This window comes from Galeopterus variegatus, unplaced genomic scaffold, assembly GCF_000696425.1.
Source record: "Galeopterus variegatus unplaced genomic scaffold, G_variegatus-3.0.2 Scaffold960, whole genome shotgun sequence".
NCBI lineage: Eukaryota > Metazoa > Chordata > Mammalia > Dermoptera > Cynocephalidae > Galeopterus > Galeopterus variegatus.
Genome location: NW_007727071.1, coordinates 346,761 through 367,267, shown reverse-complemented (window position 1 = coordinate 367,267; position 20,507 = coordinate 346,761). Strand labels below are relative to the sequence as shown.

The window sequence follows — 20,507 nt, the reverse complement described above, 5'->3', positions numbered from 1 at the left end:
TGCCTGAGCCCGGCGCCCCGCCCATCGCCGCCCTCTCCGGGGCCTGCGCACCGCCCGGTGGGCGTGAGACTGAGGACGGCGGCTCGGGAGGGTCAGCGTCCCTGCCCCGGGGCGGCTTTGGGTTCGACGGGAAGCGGGAGCCCGGATCCGATTTGTCCTCGCCGTCCAGGCTCCCACACGGGGGCGGAGAGAGGCCCGGGCCGCGCCTCTGGGAGCTCCCAGTCTCGGGGTCGGTGGTCGTGTCCCCAAGCCCCCCCGCCCTCCGCGCTGTCAGGCTGGAGGAAGGAAGGAGGGGGCTTGGCCCTGCTTGCTCATGGGGGCTTCCAGGACGGAAGAGGTGGCCCAGGGCCATCGCCTCAGGGGCTGCCAGCCCGGCGATAGGGGAGGGAGTACTCAGGCCCTACCCTCGGGCTTTCCAGTCTGAGAAGGACTCGGGCCCACCTGGGAGCCCCCAGCTAGGTGGGGAGAGACATTTAACACGGGTTCTTACAAAAAGCCCCGCTGCATGTCCCGCTGTAAAAAGCCAGTGTTCCGGGCACGGCTGCACCACCCAGGATCCCTGAGAACGCCCACCACTTTCAAGGGCAGGGCCCGAACATGGCCTCCCCTGCAGTGGCTCAGGGACAGGCTAAAGAGGCAGGCCAGGTGACAGGGTTTGGCTGCCGCAAGAACTGACAGAAGAGCAAAAACCTGGCATCCACGTACCAGCCACAGCCAGGAGCCAGCCCAAGAGAATGAATGAAACCAAACTCAAAGACAGTGTCCCTCCCTGCCCCTGAGGCACAGGCCCAGCCACAGCCTTCCTCTGCCACTGTTGAGTTACAGAGGCTGAGAAATCCTCCTTCTTGCCTGAACTGGCTTGAGTTGGTTTCTGTCACTTGGATCCAAAAAGGTCCTGACCACACGATCACACCACTGCGCTTGTGTGTGGGCCAACAGTATCCCAGGGCATCTGACCTGGTACCTAAGCCCGGGGCTGGCTCTCCTCCAGAGACTTGTGGGGACCCTGCACCCCTCTCTACCCAACCCTCATGCCCTTCCACCCTTCCACCAGGCCCTTGGGAATTTCCATCTCAGGTGTCCTCAGCCTAAGGAGCCCCCAGCCCTTTCAGGAGTCCCTTTCAGACCATCATCCCCCACCAGGTTTCTTGCCATTGAATCAAGCACCTTGCCCACTGCACTGCCTGTGTCACCCTGTGGCACCTGCTCCTGGCCTCAGTGTCCTCCCCTTCTCAAGGGCGGCTAGTGGCCCCAGATCCTCCTCTCCTCCCAGCAGGTTCGGGTTCAGGTTCTCCCTCCAGGGAGCCCACTCCTCAGTCCCATAGGTCTCTTGGCTTCTTTTGTCCGTCCTTCTACCCCCACCCAACATAGTTCCATGGTCTGTCATCTTGCCAATGTCCTAAGCCTCCTGCCTCCCTTATACTACCCTCATCTAGCAAAACCCAGCCATGTACAATTCTGACCATCCATCTCCTCCAGGCCTGCACCCATCATACAGAGGAGAGTAGCCCCTGGTGACACCATGGCCCCAGCCTCACATGAGTGGATGTCCCCTCCCGAACTGCCCAGCCTGCTGATGTCTGGTCAGCTGTCTTCTGGTCCTCTTCTCAAACCTCTGACCCCACTCCCAAGTCTCAAGGATGACCGGCTGACTGGCTGCTTCTCCTTCACAAAGAAAACAGAAGCCATCAGATGGGAGGCCTTCTGATGGGAAACCAAACCCTCATGCCCCACCCCTCCTTCCACAGCTACCACAGAGGCCCTGTCCTTGCAACCCTCCTCCCCACCTCTCCTGTTCACTATCAGTGTCCCCCACCATGCTCATCTTTCCTTCTACAGGATCCTCGCCATCAGGTTCAAACTTAACTCTCCCATGTGAAAACACTCAAACAAAACCTCCCTTGACACTGTCTGCCCAACCAGTTGCCACACTAGCTTTTATGTCCTGCACAGACTTCCCTAATGCAATCCACAACATTGCCTGTGGCAGCCAGCCCTCCTGTGGCCCAGTCCTGGCTCACCTGGGAACCTCTGGTGTACTTTTCACCTGTTTCCAGAGTGAGGTGCTCTGGGTGGCTGGCCCCATAACTCCCCAGAAGCAGCTCCTCCAACTAAGGCTAAACAAAAGAGGCTGTTGGGTCCCCCCCACACACCTTTTTTTTGGTGGCTGGCTGCTATGAGGATCTGAACCCCTGACCTTGTTGTTAACAACACTGTCAACCCTGTGCTCTAACAAACTGAGCTAACCAGCCAACCCAGATCTCCCCTTGAAGGGCACATGGACAGCTACAAACAACGAGTGCCATGAGATGTGACCCACAGGGGGCTGTGGGATCACATAGGGGGCCTCTAATCCAGTTGGGATGGGCAGGGGCAGAATAAGCAGCCAGAATGAAGCCCCAGGGCTAGAGAACACCCTGCCCCCCCACACACACCATGTCCCCTACCCCTGTGGGCTTGATGGGACCACGGACTCATGTAAACAGTAATTGTCCTGCTGTCCCAGGGTCTGGAAGAAGGAACACTGAGGCTTACCTCCACCTGTCCCAGATAGAAAGTCTCGTGAAGACAGGGAATTTTCATTAGCTTTTCTTTATTGGCAGGATGAATCACATCATCACATTTGTGTTTTGGAAGGACGGAGCTGGCAGCAGTGTGGAACGCAGACTGAGGGCAGAGTGGGGGGTGTTGGCAAGACGAGGGGCAGCTGCAGAATCAGTGCCACCTCCAGGTCCTCTGCTTGCCCTTTCCCTACCTGTGCCTTGAGAGCTGGCATATCAGATTCTGTCCTCAGCCAGCCAGCCTCTCTCTGCCCTCTCTGTGGATGTGCTGACCATACCTCCCACAGCCTTGCCATATCTGAAACCCCCAAAACTGTGCTCTAGACCTGCCCTCTCCTCAGCTACAGGCCGGTGAGGCTGCAGGCTGACCTCCAGGCAGCTCGGCCTCAGCATATCCAATTTGTAGCCCCTCCCCACTCTCTCCACAGCTCCCTGTGTTAGCAAGGAGAGGGACCATGCTCAGAGCTGGGAGCCTCCTCACCCGCCTCCCTGCCCCGCTTCAGTTTCTCTCTGACCTGTCCACCCTGTCCCTGTGTTATCCCTTCCTGCCAGCCTCCTCAGCACCTGCCTCCTGGCTGCCACTCCACTTTTCTAACATAAATGTGACCACAGCTACCCCAACTGGTAAAATTAAAGAACCAAATAGTGAATATCTGCTGGTGCTTCCCTACCTTGCTCACAGTGTAGATCAAACTCTTTGCTACGGCCTGTATTCAACACTCATTGATTTATTCATCCAGCAAATGTTTGTTGAGCTCCCTCGGTGTGCTCAGCAGGGGGGACACAGCAGGAACCAGCAGGAGGGACAGAGGGAACTGGTCACTGAGAAACCGAACAGAGGGGGTGAGAGTGGGGACAGGGTGAGACAGAAGAGGAGACACAAACCGGTGCAGAGATGCTCGCGTGATAAAGAAATGTCTATTAAGGGGGTGATGAGATAATTTGTCCCCTCTCAGATCGATAGCAAAGAACCCATAACGCCAAGCCCGTCATCGGTGGACAGTGGACTGGCGTCAGTCAGCTTTGTGGACAACTTGGCAGCATCTGTTCACATAGACACGTGCTCACTGTCAACCAGAATTTCTGCTTTTAGGGAGGCGTCCTATAGAGACACATTTGTGAGCTCAGGACAGCAGGATTTTTGTTCTTGAAAAAACTGGAAATCACTTAATTGTGCATTAATAAAGGATTGAGTAAATCACAGAGCACCTACCGACTGGCGTAGGGCCAGCCACGAGAAAGGACGGGAGTTGCTGTGCTCGGGTGTTTTTACAGACACACGCACATATGTGTCACACACACACCGCGCACCGGTGTATACAAGGGAAGGTCAGGGACGGGCTCTCACCCGCACTTGGGTGGCAGTGCAGGGCAGGGGATTTCTCACTTTTTTTTACTTATTTAAATTTCTTACAAAAACCAGGTAATACTTTGGTAAGGACGGAGGGAACGGTGGAGACTTTTAGGGGCACAGCTGCTAAGGGATCTTGGAGCGGGGCGGGAACTGGCCCCGGAAGAGAACTGAGCGCCGCTGAGGCCCCACGACGCTCCGGGAGACGCCGGCCCGTCTCGGGGACGCGCTTCTCCAGGTCAGACCCTTGGTGGGGTGGATCCGCCCGGCCCCTGGAGGTGGCTGGTAGGGTGGGCGCCCGTCGGGCTCCTGTGAGGCAGGCAACCCCTGCCGTGGACCCAGACCCCCAGCACCCACCGCAGCCTGGGATGCCGGGCCCCACCGGCTCCGGGACTGCGTCCCCCACCAGAAGGCGCCAGAAGTGAGGCCGGTAGCCCCGGGGGCCCCCTGGCCAGCTGCCGAGCACTTCCCAGCAGCGATGGGGGTCCCCCTCTGCCTGCACCCTGGAGGCGGCGCCTAGAGCTAGTCCCTGTCGCCCGCCCCTCCCTGCACCCATAGTGCTACCCACGGGGCCTGGCAGGACAGAGGGGCAGGAGCCGCAGCCCCTCCCCGGCCGGGGTTTGTGGGGGGCCGGGGGGCTCCCCGCCCGTCCGTGCGTCCGGCTCCGCCTCCGCCTCCCGCTGCAAGGGCTTTAGCTCTGGGGGTGCCGCCGCCGCGGGCCAAAGCTTCCCTCCGGACGGGACCCCCGCCCCGCCCAGCCCGCTCCGCTCCGCTCTGCGCTCCGGGACTCGCCGACAGATTCCAGACCCGCCTGCCCGCGCCCCGGCCCGCGGAGGGCTCCCCACGGCCAGCCTCTGTTGCATCAGCCTCCTGCACCTGCAGCTCCGCGGCGCGCGACCAGGACGCCTGGGCAGCACGGGTCTCACTCCCGCGCCCCGCTGCTAGAGCCGACCCCCCACACCTCAGCCACTCCGAGCGGAGCAGGAGGCCCTGTCCCTGCCGCCCTGTCCAGCGCACCTGCCCACCTCTGAGCACCCTAAGGGGAGGGTCCAGAGTCCTGAGAGTACTGACCCCCAGAGGCCAGGGTGCGGGGTGCCCTTTGCCCAGGGAGGTGCCAGTTAGTGGGGCATGTGACCTGGGCTACTGAGATGGCTGAGCTGCCAGGGTGGGGACTGTGGGCTTCCCCGGCAGTGCTCCAGGTATGCGTGGAAGGGAAAGTCAGCGGCTTTGTATGTCTTTGAAGGACTGAGCCGCTGCCTTTACACCTTCTATCCCTGTCTGCAGGGAGCCCCCAGCCCGGACCCCTTCCAGTGACCTGCAACCCCGGCACCCTGTGCCCCCGCCTATGGTCTGGAAGCTTCACCAGGTCCCCCAGCTACAGAGGAGTGCCAGCCTGGCCCCCGCCATGGGTTGGCCTTTCCAGGATGGTGGCCACCAACACTCAGGCCCCGGGTGGGCTGTGTGTTGGGCACCTGCCAGGTGCAGAACCTCAACCACCGCCTGTGGCAGCTTGTGGGACCAGCCAGCCAGAGCATCTTGGCTCCCATAGACCCCAGCAGCCCCCACAGCTATGGCTAAGGTTGGGTTGGGCCACACCCCTGCCAGTCCCAGCTGGGGTGCTGCCCCCTGGCCCAGTCTCTCAGAGCTTCTTTTTTTTTTTTTTTCCTTTTTTGTCTTTTCTCGTGACCGGTAACGGGACCGCAACCCTTGGTGTCGCGCCCGTACCGCGACCGGCAACGGGATCGCAACCCTCGGTGTCGCGTCCGCACCGCGCTCAACCAGTGAGCAGACCGGTCTCTATATGGGATCCGAACCCTCGGCAGGAGCACTGCTGCACTCCCAAGCGCCGCACTCTACCAAGTGCACCACCGGGCCGGCCCATCTCAGAGCTTCTATAGACAGCAGGTCCTGCAGCAGCTACACCTGAACAGCTTTGGACATGTAAACCCACCCACATGTTTAGACCCAGGCTGGTCTACAAGCAGCATCTACATGCCCAGGGACCTCATGCCCAGTGCACACTCAGCAAACACGTGCCAGGCAGAGGTTGCTGGCAGCATCAGAGGCTGAAGAGGGGAAGGGTCTGCCCAAGGACGTGGAGCAGAAGTCAGGGTCCCGAACAAAGAGGCCACCTCTAGGCAAGCAGGAGAGAGAGGCTGAGTTGGCCGGATGTTGCCCCTCCGCTGCCAGTCCCATCAGATCAAAGCCCTGCTTTGGGCCCCGGCTGTTCCTTGCTCTTGTGTACAGTTTGCCTTGCAGGTGCATGCCTGACCCAGGGTCTGAAGCCTCTCCCTTCTTTCCCTTGAGACAGGAAGGGAAGCAGGGAGGAGGGCCCTGATGCTGTGGTTGCCCCAAAGTCAGGGTGAGGGAAGACAGGTCGTGAAAGGACCTCCACAGGTCCAGCTGCCAGCCCCGGAGCCCAGGCCCAGGTGGTGATGAAGACTGGGTCTGGATCCCTTCTGGGCAGCCAGGAAGGGGGGTTTATGGGCTTAGGGACCACCCCTGAGCCATTCTGGAGCAGAGACACCCTTCCCATACCCAGGGCAGGACAGGGCAGGGCTGGAGTGGGGGCAGGATCCCCCAGCCCAGATAGGTACATTAAGTAATACCCACCCCCACCTCTTAGGGGTTGGTGGTAGCCAAACAAAGGTGGGGCTCCACAGGCAATATACGCCCCTGACCCCCACCCCACCCAGCACAGGACTCAGTGGGACCAGGCCTGGGCACAGCAGGAGGCTGGACAGACTTGTTCCTCTACACCCTGCCAAGAGCCTGGGGAGGGAGAGGCTGGCCTCAAATGACAATAAGAACGAGAACCCCAGCCATCGTGACTACAGTTCCTGGTATGTGTCCACACCAGGTGGTGCCTTTGCATCTGTATGTCACCCCAACTTCATAGGAGTACCGTAGGTACTGACAGCAGAATGCGGGGTTCAGAAAGGATTATTTTTGTTACTTAGCCGCCACTCACACAGCACTTAATTTGCAAATATTTGCCAGTGTCACCCTCTCAGTTCAGGCTGGTCCCTCCCTGCTGGAGGCCTCAGTGCACGAATTGTAATAGAGGGTGGCCTGCATGGTGGGCAGCACCACAAGGCAGTCCACGCAGGCTTCCTGGAGGTGAAGTCTAGGTGAGGTCTGCAGACAGCAGGGGTCCCCAGGGGAAGGAGCTGGGAGTGCCAAGGCCACCAGTGCATAGGAGGTTTGGCTGGGGTTGTCCAGCCCAAAAGCAGCTGAGAGGTTGTAGCCTCAGTGAATGGGGGCTGGAGAGGCCAGGGGGCCCCAGCCTCAGAGTCATGTGTTCTGTAGCCACTGAAGGGTGTCAGCAGAGGCTGGCAGCCTGCCCTGGTGTGGCTGTGAGAACAGGGCAAGGGGGCCTGGGCATGAAGGAGAGGTAGGGTCCAGCAGCAAGCTAAGGGCAATCAGGAGCTCAGCTTCCATAGCTCAGCTCTGCCAAGATCCTCGCAGGCAAAGCAAAGTCCAGCCTCCTCACCCCCATCACCTGCCCTGACCCCCTCCTGGCATGTGGTTGCATGTGGTCTGTTCCCAGCACAAGATGTTCCCTCTGCCAGGAACACCTTCCACCCCCCACACCCTCTCCTCACGTGAGGCCCCTGCATCCTCTAGGCCCCAGGGGATTGAAGCACAGACCCTCCGCCACCAGACGGGCTGCTAGATCCCCAGGGTTCCACCTGCCCTGTGGCTTCATCCAAGGTGCTGCCCGAACCTCCAGTTTTTCCGTGAAGTGGACAGATGGTAGCCCTCATGGTTTCCAGCACAGCATTTGTGGTGGCCTGTCCTGACCCACAGCATTGTGTCTGCTGTGAAGCCGGCCCCAGGCCTGCTTGGCTGCCCACTGCCTGTCCAATCCGAGGTCCAGCAGCAGCACCTGCGCTCCGCCCCGCTTCAGCTGCTTACCGAAGCACTACCCACATTTTGGGCAGTGTCCATCCCTCTGTCCAGGCATGCTGAGCATGTGTGTGTAGGGGACACATTGGAGAATGGGGTCCTGCCCTCCTGGGGCTGCCATTCTAGTGGGGGCAACAGAAGGGAGCGAGCACAGCACAGGTGGCGCAGGCGGGCAGTGCTGAGTGCTGTGGGAGGGCAGTGCTGGAGGCCGCAGCTGGCCACGTTACAGGGGGCTCTGGGGCCTCCCCAGTGTGTATTCTCAGTGCAGCTGCAGGAGGAGCCCGTTGAGAAGAAGGTTGTCAGCGAGGCCCAGCGCTCTGACCTGCAGGCCCTGGGAGACGCAGCCCCACTGCCCACTCCCCTGCCCCGGACTACTTTTCCCAAACTCCACCCTGACCATGCTCCAAGAACATCAGCTCCCCAGGCAGGCACGTTTGTCTGCCGGGTCTCTGCTTTGTCTTCAGTGCTTAGACCGAGGGCATGGTAAGGACTGGTTGAATTCTCTGCCACCGTTGTTCGCTGGAGCCCCTGGCGCCCAAGACCTGGCAGACGCTTTCCTTGACCACACTTCAGATAGGCTCCCGAGCCTCTTCTTGGCTAGGCCTCTCCTTGCCGGACCTCCCCAGCTCAATATCAGCAGGAATCCTGCTGAGTCAGTCTACCAAGAATCCCCCCACCCTCGATATCTGATCGCATTCCTCAGCTCCCTTGGTTGACATCTGATCACCTGCCTGCCTCCAGCAAGAATCCCCTGCCCTTGATGTCTCCTCTGAGCAGTGTCCACCCCGACCCCCAGGCTGCTCACTGGCTGTAAATCACCAGCTGTCTGTTGCATTCGGAGTTGAGCCTGATCTCTCTCCCCTATAAGCACAGTCTTGAATAAAGTTTTCCATTACATCTTAACAAGTGGTCAGAATATATTTTTCTTTAAAAAGTCCCTGCCCCACCAGAATCGTAGATGCACTGGAGGACAAGTTTTCACTTCCGGAGATCTAGGGTTGGGGTTGGGGGTTGGGGGGTGGTATGTGCTCAAGGGTGTGGTCCAGGGTCTGTACCACCTGTTGGAAGAGGCCAACTATTTAAAGCTAGGGGGCAAACGGGGGAGGCTGGGCTGCAGAGGGGCTTCAGGCTTCCCTAAGCAGGTCAGTTGCCAGGATGGGGAGGCTGAGGTCAATATAGGGGCTGGGGCCGTGGGGGGCTGCTCCTGCACTGACACATTAACTCACCGAGGTCAGGAGGAGGGTGGATGGTCACTCATTACCAAGGGCCAAGGGCAAGGGGCCGGGTGGTGTCCGGTCACTTATGCAACCCATGGGCATATATAGGGACACCTGGGCCTGTGGCGCTTTTGCCTCCATGTGTGCTTTGCCACCGAGCACCGCTCTCTCAGGATGAAGGTGATTGTGGTGAGTGTCCCTGACCTGGCAGCCAGTTGTTCCCCATGAGGAACTTCCCGCTGACTCCTGCTAGCCCTGTTCATCCCAGTCAGAGGGCTCTCTCCCTCCTGTGTGGTCCAGCTGGGGCAAGGGTTGCAGCTCCCGCACCCGCACCTGCACCCGCACCTGGGAAGCAGGCATGTGCCCATATCCACTTGCAGATAAGGACACCGGGAGTGAGGCTGGTGCGGGGCTGTGCTGATGATGCGGGAGAGGCCATGCCCTCACGTGTCCTCCACCAGGCCTCAGTCTCAACCTGTAGGGACGTCCTCCCTTCCTTGTGGATCTGGCAAGATGGTGAAATGGGTTAAATCTCCCATTAAACCAGGGCCCAGACCCTTCCTTGGTCTACCGACCTGATGTGGACCCAGAGATGGCCAAAGACAAGGGCAGCTTCCGAAACTACACCGTAAGGACCCCATCCTGTCCCTGCCCAGCCCCAGCCCCACCCCCGTCATTCCTGCAGAGCGCAGCATCTGCCCCTCGCACAGCACTGGGGGGTACCCTCTGGGAAGCCCTGTTCACACGCTGTGGGGCCCAGCCTGGGACAGTGAGGCAGTGTGGCCCTCAGTGTGAAGAGCTGGTGGGCAGCCTCCGCTGACCCTCTGGCTTGCAGTCGGGCCCCCTCCTCGACCGTGTGTTCACCACCTACAAGCTCATGCACACGCACCAGACCGTGGACTTCGTCAGGAGAAAGGTAGGCCATGGCGCCTGACAGCTGGGGTTTCCTGCTCCCCCGTGCAGACTCTGAGGATGGGGCCAGCCCCCTCGCCCTCTGCCCAGGATGCCCACCGAGTGCCCAGTCAGCAGAGAGGGGCTGTGTGGCTGTTCCTCCTCCGCATACCCCATGGGATAGGCCCTGGTCCTACCGGGCCGGTGGCTGAGTGGACTTCTCTTTCCTGCCCAGCGTACCCAGTACGGGAGCTTCTCCCGCAAGAAGATGACCATCTTGGAGGCTGTGGACATGCTGGACCAGCTGGTGGATGAGTCAGACCCGGATGTGGACTTTCCCAACTCCTTCCACGCCTTCCAGACAGCGGAGGGCATCCGGAAGGCCCACCCAGACAAAGGTGTGGCTCCCCCCAGCTGTGGTGGGGGAGGTGCTGCCTCCAAGGGGCAGGCCTGCCAGGGTGGAAGGGCACGGGGTCTGGGCCCCCCCGCAGGCCCCACCTGGGTTGGGGAGCAGGCTCTGGGCACCTCTTGACCTTTGGCCCCTAGCGCGCCCTGCCCGTCTCTCTGCCAGATTGGTTCCACCTTGTTGGGCTCCTGCACGACCTGGGGAAGGTCCTGGCTCTGTTGGGGGAGCCCCAGGTGAGGTCTGGGGGGATGGGGGTGAGAGGAGGCCTCAGCTCTGGGATGTGGACACCACATGGGGGACAGGCCAGTGTGCCCCCGGCCCCAAGGCTGCCTGTCCCTCTCCAGTGGGCAGTTGTTGGAGACACCTTCCCCGTGGGCTGCCGTCCCCAGGCCTCTGTGGTTTTCCGTGACTCCACTTTCCAGGACAATCCCGACCTCCAGGATCCTCGATACAGGTGCTCCCCGCCCCCACCGCTGGTCCTTCCCCTCCCCGGGGCTGCTCCCGAGCCCCTCATCCTCCTCTCTCACTGCAGCACAGAACTTGGCATGTACCAGCCCCACTGTGGACTCGAGAATGTCCTCATGTCCTGGGGCCACGATGGTGAGGCCAGCGAGAGGCGGGGGACAGTGGGGGAGCGGTGGGGGAGGGGGCCCCCCCCGGGTGCCTGGTGCTGCCACCTTCCTCCCACAGAGTACATGTACCAGGTGATGAAGTTCAACGAGGTGTCCCTGCCCCCGGAGGTAGGTGGGGGAGGGGCACGCCTGGCCACCCACCCCATCTGCCCCTGTGGCTGGTTTGCAAGCCGCAAGCCGGGTGTGGCCTCTGCCTGCAGGCCTTCTACATGATCCGATTCCACTCCTTCTACCCCTGGCACACGGGAGGTGACTACCGGCAGCTGTGCAGCCAGCAGGACCTAGCCATGCTGCCCTGGGTGCAGGAGTTCAAGTATGGCCATGCCCATGGGGGGCTGCAGGGTGAAGGCACTGGGGGCTCCTTCACGAGGCTGCCCTTCCCCTGCTGCAGCAAGTTCGACCTCTACACCAAGTGCCCCAACCTGCCGGACGTGGACAAGCTTCGGCCCTACTACCAAGGGCTCATCGACAAGTACTGCCCCGGGGTCCTGAGCTGGTGACTCATCTGCTGCTGAACTGGCCCCAGGGGACCCTACACACCTTCTATGGTCACCACACCTCACGGCCATTGTGCCCTGGGGCAATAAAGACTTTCAAGGAGATTGTGTTCTGACGCTTTACTGGGGTCCAGGCATGTGTGGCAGCAGGGGGTGGCCCAGGCAGAGGTACCGTGCAGAAAGGGTGCATCCTCCTACCTCCCATGTCAGACCTGGGGGACAAGTCATCCAGCTCACCCCACACTTTCAAACAGTCACCAAGTCCTCTGGGCTGAGTCTCCTTAAAATAAGAAAAGAAGAGGGCCGGCCTGGTGGCGCGCTGCTACAGTGTGCCGCTTGGGAGCGCGGTGGCGCTCCCGCCGAGGGTTCGGATCCCACGTACAGACCGGCCGCTCACTGGCTGAGCGAGGTGCGGGCGCAGCACCGAGGGTTGCGATCCCGTTGCCGGTCACGAAAAAAGACAAAAAGGAAAAAAAAAAGAAAAGAAGAAAGAAAAAAAACCTGCCCCCCATAGCTAGAAGAACACATCTATAGAAAACAACAGAAAACAAACGCACGACATGGGTCAATTGCTACAAAGCACTCATCTGTGAACACCACCCATGGGTGGCCTGCCCGGCCTGAGATGCAGCCCCCACCCTACAGGGTGGCCCCCATCTTGACTCTTTTCCCTATGTCTTTCTCATCCATAGGAGTGTCCCCAGTGCTATGCCTCAGCTTTGCAATGTTGGTCAAAGGATACAAAGTTTCAGTTAGACAGGAGGAATAAGTTCAAAAAGTCTATATTGTACACCATGGTGACTAAGTTAACAACAGTGTATCCCACACTTGAAAGGGCTGGCTGGTTAGAGCTGGTGCTGATAACACCAAGGTCAAGGGTTCGATCCCTGTACTGGTCAGCTGCCAGAAAAGAAAAAAAAGATAAAATTGCTGAGAGTGGATTTTAAGTGTTCTCACTACAAAAAAAATAAGTAGGGCCGGCCCGTGGCTCACTCGGGAGAGTGCGGTGCTGATAACACCAAGGCCCCGGGTTCGGATCCCATATAGGGATGGCCGGTTAGCTCACTGGCTGAGTGTGGTGCTGACAACACCAAGTCAAGGGTTAAGATCCCCTTACCGGTCATCTTTTAAAAAAAATAATAAATAAAAAAATAAGTACGTGAGGTAATGCATACATTAATTAGCTTGATTTAGCCATTCCACAATGTATGCATATTTCAAAACTTCATGTTGTACACCATAAATATATTCAATTTTTGTCAGTTTATTTATTTATTTATTTATTTCTAAAAGATGACCGGTAAGGGGATCTTAACCCTTGACTTGGTGTTGTCAGCACCACGCTCACCCAGTGAGCGAACCGGCCATCCCTATATAGGATCCGAACCCGTGGCCCTGGTGCTATCAGCACCGCCCTCTCCCGAGTGAGCCATGGGCCGGCCCTTTGTCAGTTTAAAAAACAAAACAAAACAAAACAGAAATTCCTTCTCTCAAACTTTGGAGGCCAGAAGTGTGAGATAAAGGCGTGGCAGGGCCACACTCACTCCAGAGGCTCTCGGGGAGGGTCCCTCCCGCCTCATCCAGCTTCTGGGGCTCCAGCCTTCCTTGGTTGTGGTCACATCTCCCTGCATCTCCATGGGTCTGTCTCCTTCCACATCTCTTGTAAGGACACTTGTGATGGCATTTAGGGCTCACCCAGATAATCCAGAGTGATTTCCTCATCTCAAGATCCTTAATTTATTCACATCTAAGACACTTTCCAAATAACATCATAATTCACAAGTTCCAGGAATTTTATGTGCATATTTTTTTTGGGGGGGGGGCATTTTCAGCCTACCCCAGAACTGGAATTGGCCATTTCTCTAGGAAGCTGTGGCTTCTTTGAGTGGGAAATGGTATTCCAAATCCACACATCCAGGGCTGAAGACTAACCCAATCACCTCCTGGACATCTGCCTCTGCCTCTAACCCCTGGTGTGGCCAGCAGATGCAGGGTTGCCCCTGCTGCCCTGTCCCCCACAGTTCCTGTCCCTAGCCCCTGAGACTCTCAGTGCTCCTTGCAGACCCTAACCCTAAACCTGTCATCTCCAGAAAGGTCCCAAGGTGGGAGAAGGGTGGCGGAGCTAGGGCCCCAATTTCTGTCCAGTCTATGGGGATGTCAGGCCTCACTGGGGACCCAAGTCACTGGGGAAGCTGAGGAGCCCATAGAGGGGGGATGGGGCTTGGTGTTCCCTCCTGACCCTGCTCCAGCACCCCATCCTCATGACCCCTCTGCCCGACTGCAGGCTGGGCCCCTCTTTCAGCGCTTCCCATGCTGAGACTTTGGCAGAAGCCTGTTTTCCACTTGTTTTCTTTCAGGGTCTGTAAGACCAAACTTATTTTCATAATGTTAGTATACTGAGACACTATTCGCCTTTTTCACTGAGCCGACTTACACACTGGTGACATAGAAGCGTAGATGGGAAAAACCACTGGCACAAACTGAGACGGTGGCACCAAACCACTAGTCAACACCGTGTTCTAAACGCTGTGCTCTCGCACTTAGAAAAAACATCAGTTTTACTTAAGAATGTCTTTGAGTCTTTTTAGTTTTCTGTGTGGTATCACTGAGTACCGAATGCTGAAAATGACCGGATCTCGAGAAGAGCATGTGGGTGGCTGTGGGAGTCGCCAGCCCAACTGTCACTGTCATTGCAAACATCACAGCCGAGGACAAGCTGCAGGTATTCGGTCTTGGTTACTTGGCCAGCATTTTCTTTTTTTTGTCTTTTTTCGTGACCGGTAAGGGGATTGCAACCCTTGTTGTGGTGTCACCCACACTGCGCTCAGCCAGTGAGTGCACCGGCCATGCCTATATAGGATCCAAACCCGCGGCGGGAGCGTCACTGCGCTCCCAGCACCACACTTTCCCGAGTGTGCCACGGGGTTGGCCCAGCATTTTCTTAAGAATGAACGAAGTCAGCTGTCACATCAAGGAAAGTGATGACAGCATTTGTTGCCAATGATAAAACTGAGCTTTCAAGCAAAACTAGGATTTGGGAAGACTTGTGTTCACCACTGTGAACTTGACTGTCTCCTAATACTTAAAGATTTTTCTGATGAGATCGATGGTACTAATGACTGTGATTTTTTGAGATTGTCCAGTGAAATGTGTCAACATTTGGAATATCTGCATAACTCAATAAACCAATATTTTCCAAATGAACAATACATGATGCTTAAAAATCATGCATGAGTGAAAAGTGCATTCAGAGTGCAGGACACACCAGTAGACTCTGATGTGACAGTGGACAAAATGGCTCATTAGCTTGGTTTCAGATTCCAAATTGCAATGGATCTCTATGAAACTACTACTTACAGAGTTTCGATGTGACATATAAGAAGCACACCCACAATGATATGAAAAGGCTTTTGAACGCTCTTCCTGTTTCCTCTTACAGATCCATGTGAGGCCAGATTTTCTTCATATATCTCAACTGAAACATATTGCAATAGATTAAACAGGAACAGAGATAAGAGACAGACAATGAAGAGATTTGCAAACACATGTATGTGGAGTGCATTAACATTAATAAAGCAAATGTATTTCACAGGGCCTAGTTTCCAAAGCCCTGTAGTTTCAGGTTTAACTTAACTTTTTAAAATTACTTATAGAAATGTTAACCTTGCAAAAGACAGGAAACTCTCCCCAGGCTAAAGTATCTGATATAGATAAAGAATTGTAACACAGCAAAGTTGCTGGCTCAAGGACAAACAAGTTACTTGATTGTTATGTAAACATACTAAGGAAATTGCTGTAGGGAAAGAAAATGTTTGCTAAGAAAAAGCTTTTGTTGGTGGATCGATTTAACCTTTTGCAAACTGCATTATGGAATGTCACTTTGTTATTTCACTGATGTTACCAGCTTCTGTCATTAAACTATACTTAGCCATACTTCCACGTATGTTCCTTTTCCGTAACTTCCTGGTCTGGAGACTAAATATGGGGCAAGAACCCCAGTTTGTGGTTAATTTCCCAAAGGAGGAATGCCTCTCTCTTGAGGGTTCTTGGAAGTTAACCCATTCGGGGTGTCTCACTGCTCAGGAGAAACGGGCTTTGAGTAATCCTTTTTGCATCTCCGTCATCCTGTGTGAGACAAAGCAACACATATAACAATGCTACTCTTCTCACTTAATGTTTTTGGGAATAGTTATTTTGCTTTAAAAAGTTTATTATGGTGGGGCCGGCCCGGTGGTGCACTGCTACAGTGCGCTGCTTGGGAGCGTGGCGGCGCTCCTGCCGAGGGTTCGGATCCCACATACAGACTGGCCGCTCACTGGCTGAGCGAGGTGCGGGCACAACACCGAGGGTTGCGATCCCATTGCCGGTCCCGGTCCGGTACGGGCGCGACACTGAGGGTTGCGATCCGTTGCCGGTCATGAAAAAAGACAAAAAGGAAAAAAAAAAGTTTATTATGGTAATAAGTAAATGGGTTTGTTTTAATGTTTAAATAAAATTAAGTAAATAATTAAAAATTTATCAGCTTAATTTCTAATATGATAAATATTGATTGATATAAATCTCATACACAAAAGTTCTTTGGGGTCCTCCAAAATTTTTAAGAACATGAAGAGGTCCTGAGACCAGATGACCTGGCCTGCAGGTGCCAGACAACTTCCTTTGCAGGATGCTGGCTCTGTGAGCTCCACTAGGGCAGAGATGGAGGCAGCATCTCTTGCTGTCACTGTTGTGAGTGCCACAAGGTGTGTGCTCTCTCACCAAACTCCAAGGCTACCAGTATGGCTGTCCAGAGCCCAGCATGCACCTTCCCCAAGGAACCAACCAGCTGCCAGCAGGGACACAGCTTGTGATGGTGGCAGTGATTTGTCATCAGAACAGTCCTTTGTGTGGACTTGGACTGGCTTTCCCTGCCCACTGTGCCTCCACCATCAGTGTCCACTAACTCACTGAATGTCCCTCACTGCACTTACCCTGTACAACACTGTCTCTGGCCAAAGACAAAGAGGCTGGTCCCACAGGTCCCCATACATCCCATGACCCCTAAATTGATGATCTGATGGACCAGTAGAGCAGCTAATTAAAGACCCAGGCATGGTTGCAGCTTGGAGACAGTGTCCTTGGGATTCAGAATGTGGAAAATGCCATGTGGTGGGGGATACAGTGTCCCGGAACCATGGGGTGCATGCAGGTGAGCGCCTCTTGCTCCTGCACCAGCAACCCACGGAAGCTGCTGCTGCCTGTTCTGGAGACTCTGGGTAAGGCTGCATTATAAAATGTGGTTCCCAAAGAAGCAGTGCTTCCTCCAAGGGACACAGCAATGCTCCCTTCCCCTGAACTGGATGTGGCCTGCCTCATAGCTATTCTGAGCACCTCTGCCACTGGGTGGATGAGCAAACCAGGGGTGAGGCCATTAAAGGGAAAGGGGTGTTGGGGCAAGATACGGCAGGCAGGAGAGACCAGAATGGCTCCCGGAGACTCCAAAGTGCAGTGGCCAGAGTCAGCAGAAGACGGCAGCCCTCTACAGATGGGGCCCATGACTCAGACCCCGTAGAACACTGCGTGGGGAGGATGCCCCCAAACCCGAGCCTTAACGTTGTGACCACTGCAGGCACAAGCACTGCCTGTTTTTCTTTCCTTGCCATCCTTGTCCTTCAAACACTGATCTTTGGGTTTCTTTCCTGGTGGTGAACATCACAGTTCAGTGCATGAATTGCAGAATTTCGAGATAGGACCATGCAGAACTCAAAGAGGGCAGGTGTTCACCCAGAACCTGGACATGGTACTGGTGCAGGGACAGGCCAGCCTTCGGTGCCTCACCACCTTGGCAATGAAGCCAGTGAGTTTTGCGTGGGATGTGGAGTAGCTGCCCAGTGATAGGTGAGAGCACTTCTTGGAGGGAGGAAGTCTAAGTCAGAAAGATCAGGATCTTGGGCCCCTCAAGTTTTTATGTGAGACTCGCAGGCTCTGGACCCCTTCTGACAGATGGAAACCACCTTTTCTGAGTCTCTGTGGGAAGCAGGCTGCACCTCTCTCATGCTACCTCCTTCTTCCAGCTTACCCTTTGGAAGCCAAGACGGGGAGGAACTAGAAAGCAGGTATTGAAAGGGATGCTGCTACCCCAGAAGCTGGAGGGGGACCATGTTCCAACCCGGCCACCCCGCACTGAGTGCGAAGGTTAGTATCAGCCCCAGCACAGCGCTGTGTCCAAGGTCAGGGCGTCTTCACCAAGCCAGCCCGTGAAGTGGTTTGGCTGTGGGCAGTCCTACTAAGTTTTTTTTTCCTTCAGCTGGCCAGTATGGGGATCCAAACCCTTGACCTTGGTTTCATCAGCACCGGCTCTAATCAACTGAGCTAACTGTCCAGCTCTAAATGTATACGTGGTACAGGAACATCCAGGAGAACTGTTGACTCACTGCATTTGTATGTTTGTGTGTGTGTTTGTCTGTGTGTTTGTTTGTTTATTTATTTTTCCAGTGCTTGGAAAAATTGTTAGGTCAGAGGACTGAACAAAAAAAAAAAAAAAAAAAAAAAGAAAATAAACTAACAAATTTATAAAGCAGTTTAAGTATTTTAGGCATTTAAAGATATATAAATGGAACTCTTTGAAGTTATTGCTAAAACCTGCTAGATTTAAATAGAAGAGAGAAAATGAAAACACATGGATGAGAAGACTTAATGCTGTTAAGATGGCCGTGCCACCCAAAGTGTCTACAGATTCAATGCAATCCCTGTCAAAATCCCATTGGCACTTTTTGAGAAAGAGAAAAACACATTCCGAAATTAAAGGGAATCTCAAGGGGCCCTGAATAGCCAAAGAAATCTTGAAAAAGAATAAAGCTGGAGGACCCATGCTTCAACAACTTTAAAACTTACTGCAAAGCTACAATAATCAAGACATGTGGCACTGGTATAAAGACAGACATATAGACCAATGAAATAGAACAGAGAGGCCAGAAGTAAGTCCCTGCACGTACAGTCAATAGGTCTCAGCAAAGGTGCCATGACCATAAAATGGGGGAATCATGTTTTCAATAAATGGTGCTGGGAAAATTGAATACCCATGTGCAAAAGAATGAAGTTGCACCCTTACCTTATACTACATACAAAAATTAACTCAACATGGATCAGAGACCTAAACTTAAGAGCTAAAAGCATATAACTCTTAGAAGAAAAGATCTACACCCTTAGATTTGGCAATGGTTTCTTGAATATGACACCAAAGGCACAGTCAACAAAAGAAAAATAGATAATTGGATACAAAGAAAAATTTGATAAATTTATCAAAATTAAAAATGTTTGTGTGTTGAAGAACATGAAGATAACCCACAGAAAGGGAGAAAATATTTGCAAATTATATATGATAAGGGACTAATATCTAGGATATATAAAAAACTCCTACGATCAACTACAAAAAAAGCAAACAATGAAATTTGAACATGAGCAAAGGACTTGAATAGACATTTCTCCGAAGAAGATACACAAATGGTCAACAGCACATGAAAAGATTCTCCACATCATTAGTTATTAGGGAAATTCAAATCAAACCTACCATAAGATATCATTTCATGCTCATTAGGATGGCCATTATCAAAATAAATGAAAACAGGGCTGGCCCGGTGGTGCACTGGAGAGTGCGCCGCTTGGGAGCGCGGTGGCGCTCCCGCCGAGGATTCGGATCCCATGTGGTGACCGGTTCCCGCTCACTGGCTGAGCGCGGTGCGGGCACAACACCGAGGGTTGCGATCCCGTTGCCGGTCCCCGGTACGGGCGTGACACCGAGGGTTGCGATCCCGTTGCTGGTCCCGGTCCGGTACGGGCGCGACACTGAGGGTTGCGATCCGTTGCCGGTCACGAAAAAAGACAAAAAGGAAAAAAAAGAAAAGAAAACATGCCAAATGAAATAAACCAGGCACATAAGGACAAATACTGTATGATTCTACATATATGAGTTGCCTAGGGAAAAAAAAAATAAAAAAAGAAGAAAAACAAAAAAACCCCCAAAACCGGGCTGGCTCGTGGCTCACTTGGGAGAGCGTGGTGCCGACAACACCAAGTCAAGGGTTAAGATCCCCTTACCGGTCATCTTTAAAAAAAAAATTAAAAATCATAGAGACAGTAAGTAAAACAGAGGTCACAAGGGGCTGGGGGAGGGTAGAATGGAGAGTTACTGTTTAATGGATATAGAGTCTCAGCTTGGGTTGATGAAAAAGTGCTACGTAGAGGTGATGGTTGCACAACATTGTGAATGTACTTAATTCCACAGAATTATACACTTAGAAATGGTTAAAATAGTAAATTCTATTTTACACACACAGACACACAAACACATATACTACAGACATCAATTAAAAATAAACAAAATTAAATTTATAACGCAGCTAAAATATTTATTACATTTTAAATTGGTAAATATAATAAAAGATTTCTTGGTTCCTTTGGAGTTACTGGTAAAACCTGCTAGATTTATAACAGAAGAGAGAAAATAAAAACACATGTCCACACAGAACCTTGTATACATGAATATTCATAATCAGCACCACTCACAACAGTAAATGGTGGAAACAATTAAAGTGTCCATCGATGGATGAAACGTGGTCTATCCAGACCACAGAACACTATCCGGCTATTAATGAAGCACTGACACATGCTACAAAGTAGATGTACCTTGAAAGCATAATGCTGAGTGGAAGAAGCCAGACATAAAGGGGCCATACCATATGATTCAGTTTATAGAAAATGTCCAGAATGGGTAAATCTGTAGAGACAGAAAATAGACTAATGGTTACTCAGGGCTTGGTGGGTAGAGGTTGCAGGGTGACAGCCAAGAGGTACTAGGTTTCTTCTTGAGGTGATGAAAGGTTCTAAAATTGACTGTAGTGATGGATGCACAACTCTGAATATACTGAAAGCCACTGAATTTTGCACTTTAAATGAGTGAATTGTATTGAAATAGAGCTCCCTACACCCTCATAACTACACTATCTGCTTCTGTAGAATTGCTTGCTTAACCTAAGTAACTCCATCTTACCCCGTCTGACCTGCA

The 20,507-nt window shown here is 53.9% G+C and overlaps 2 protein-coding genes across 2 annotated transcripts; both read left to right on the top strand.

Annotated features, from left to right (window-relative positions):
- The first annotated feature begins 5,060 nt into the window (after positions 1–5,060).
- Positions 5,061–5,490, top strand: ADM2 (adrenomedullin 2). Its single transcript, XM_008573761.1, is given in 3 exon segments — positions 5,061–5,077; positions 5,197–5,360; positions 5,363–5,490. Coding segments are annotated over 3 exon segments (309 nt in total).
- A 3,696-nt stretch (positions 5,491–9,186) lies between these two features.
- On the top strand, positions 9,187–11,476 carry MIOX (myo-inositol oxygenase). Its single transcript, XM_008573753.1, has 10 exons — positions 9,187–9,227; positions 9,586–9,666; positions 9,874–9,954; positions 10,165–10,327; positions 10,501–10,568; positions 10,680–10,789; positions 10,868–10,935; positions 11,026–11,075; positions 11,168–11,280; positions 11,359–11,476. Exons 1-10 carry the CDS (start codon positions 9,213–9,215, stop codon positions 11,465–11,467), a joined length of 858 nt encoding a protein of 285 aa, XP_008571975.1. The 5' UTR covers positions 9,187–9,212; the 3' UTR covers positions 11,468–11,476.
- Positions 11,477–20,507: the final 9,031 nt, after the last annotated feature.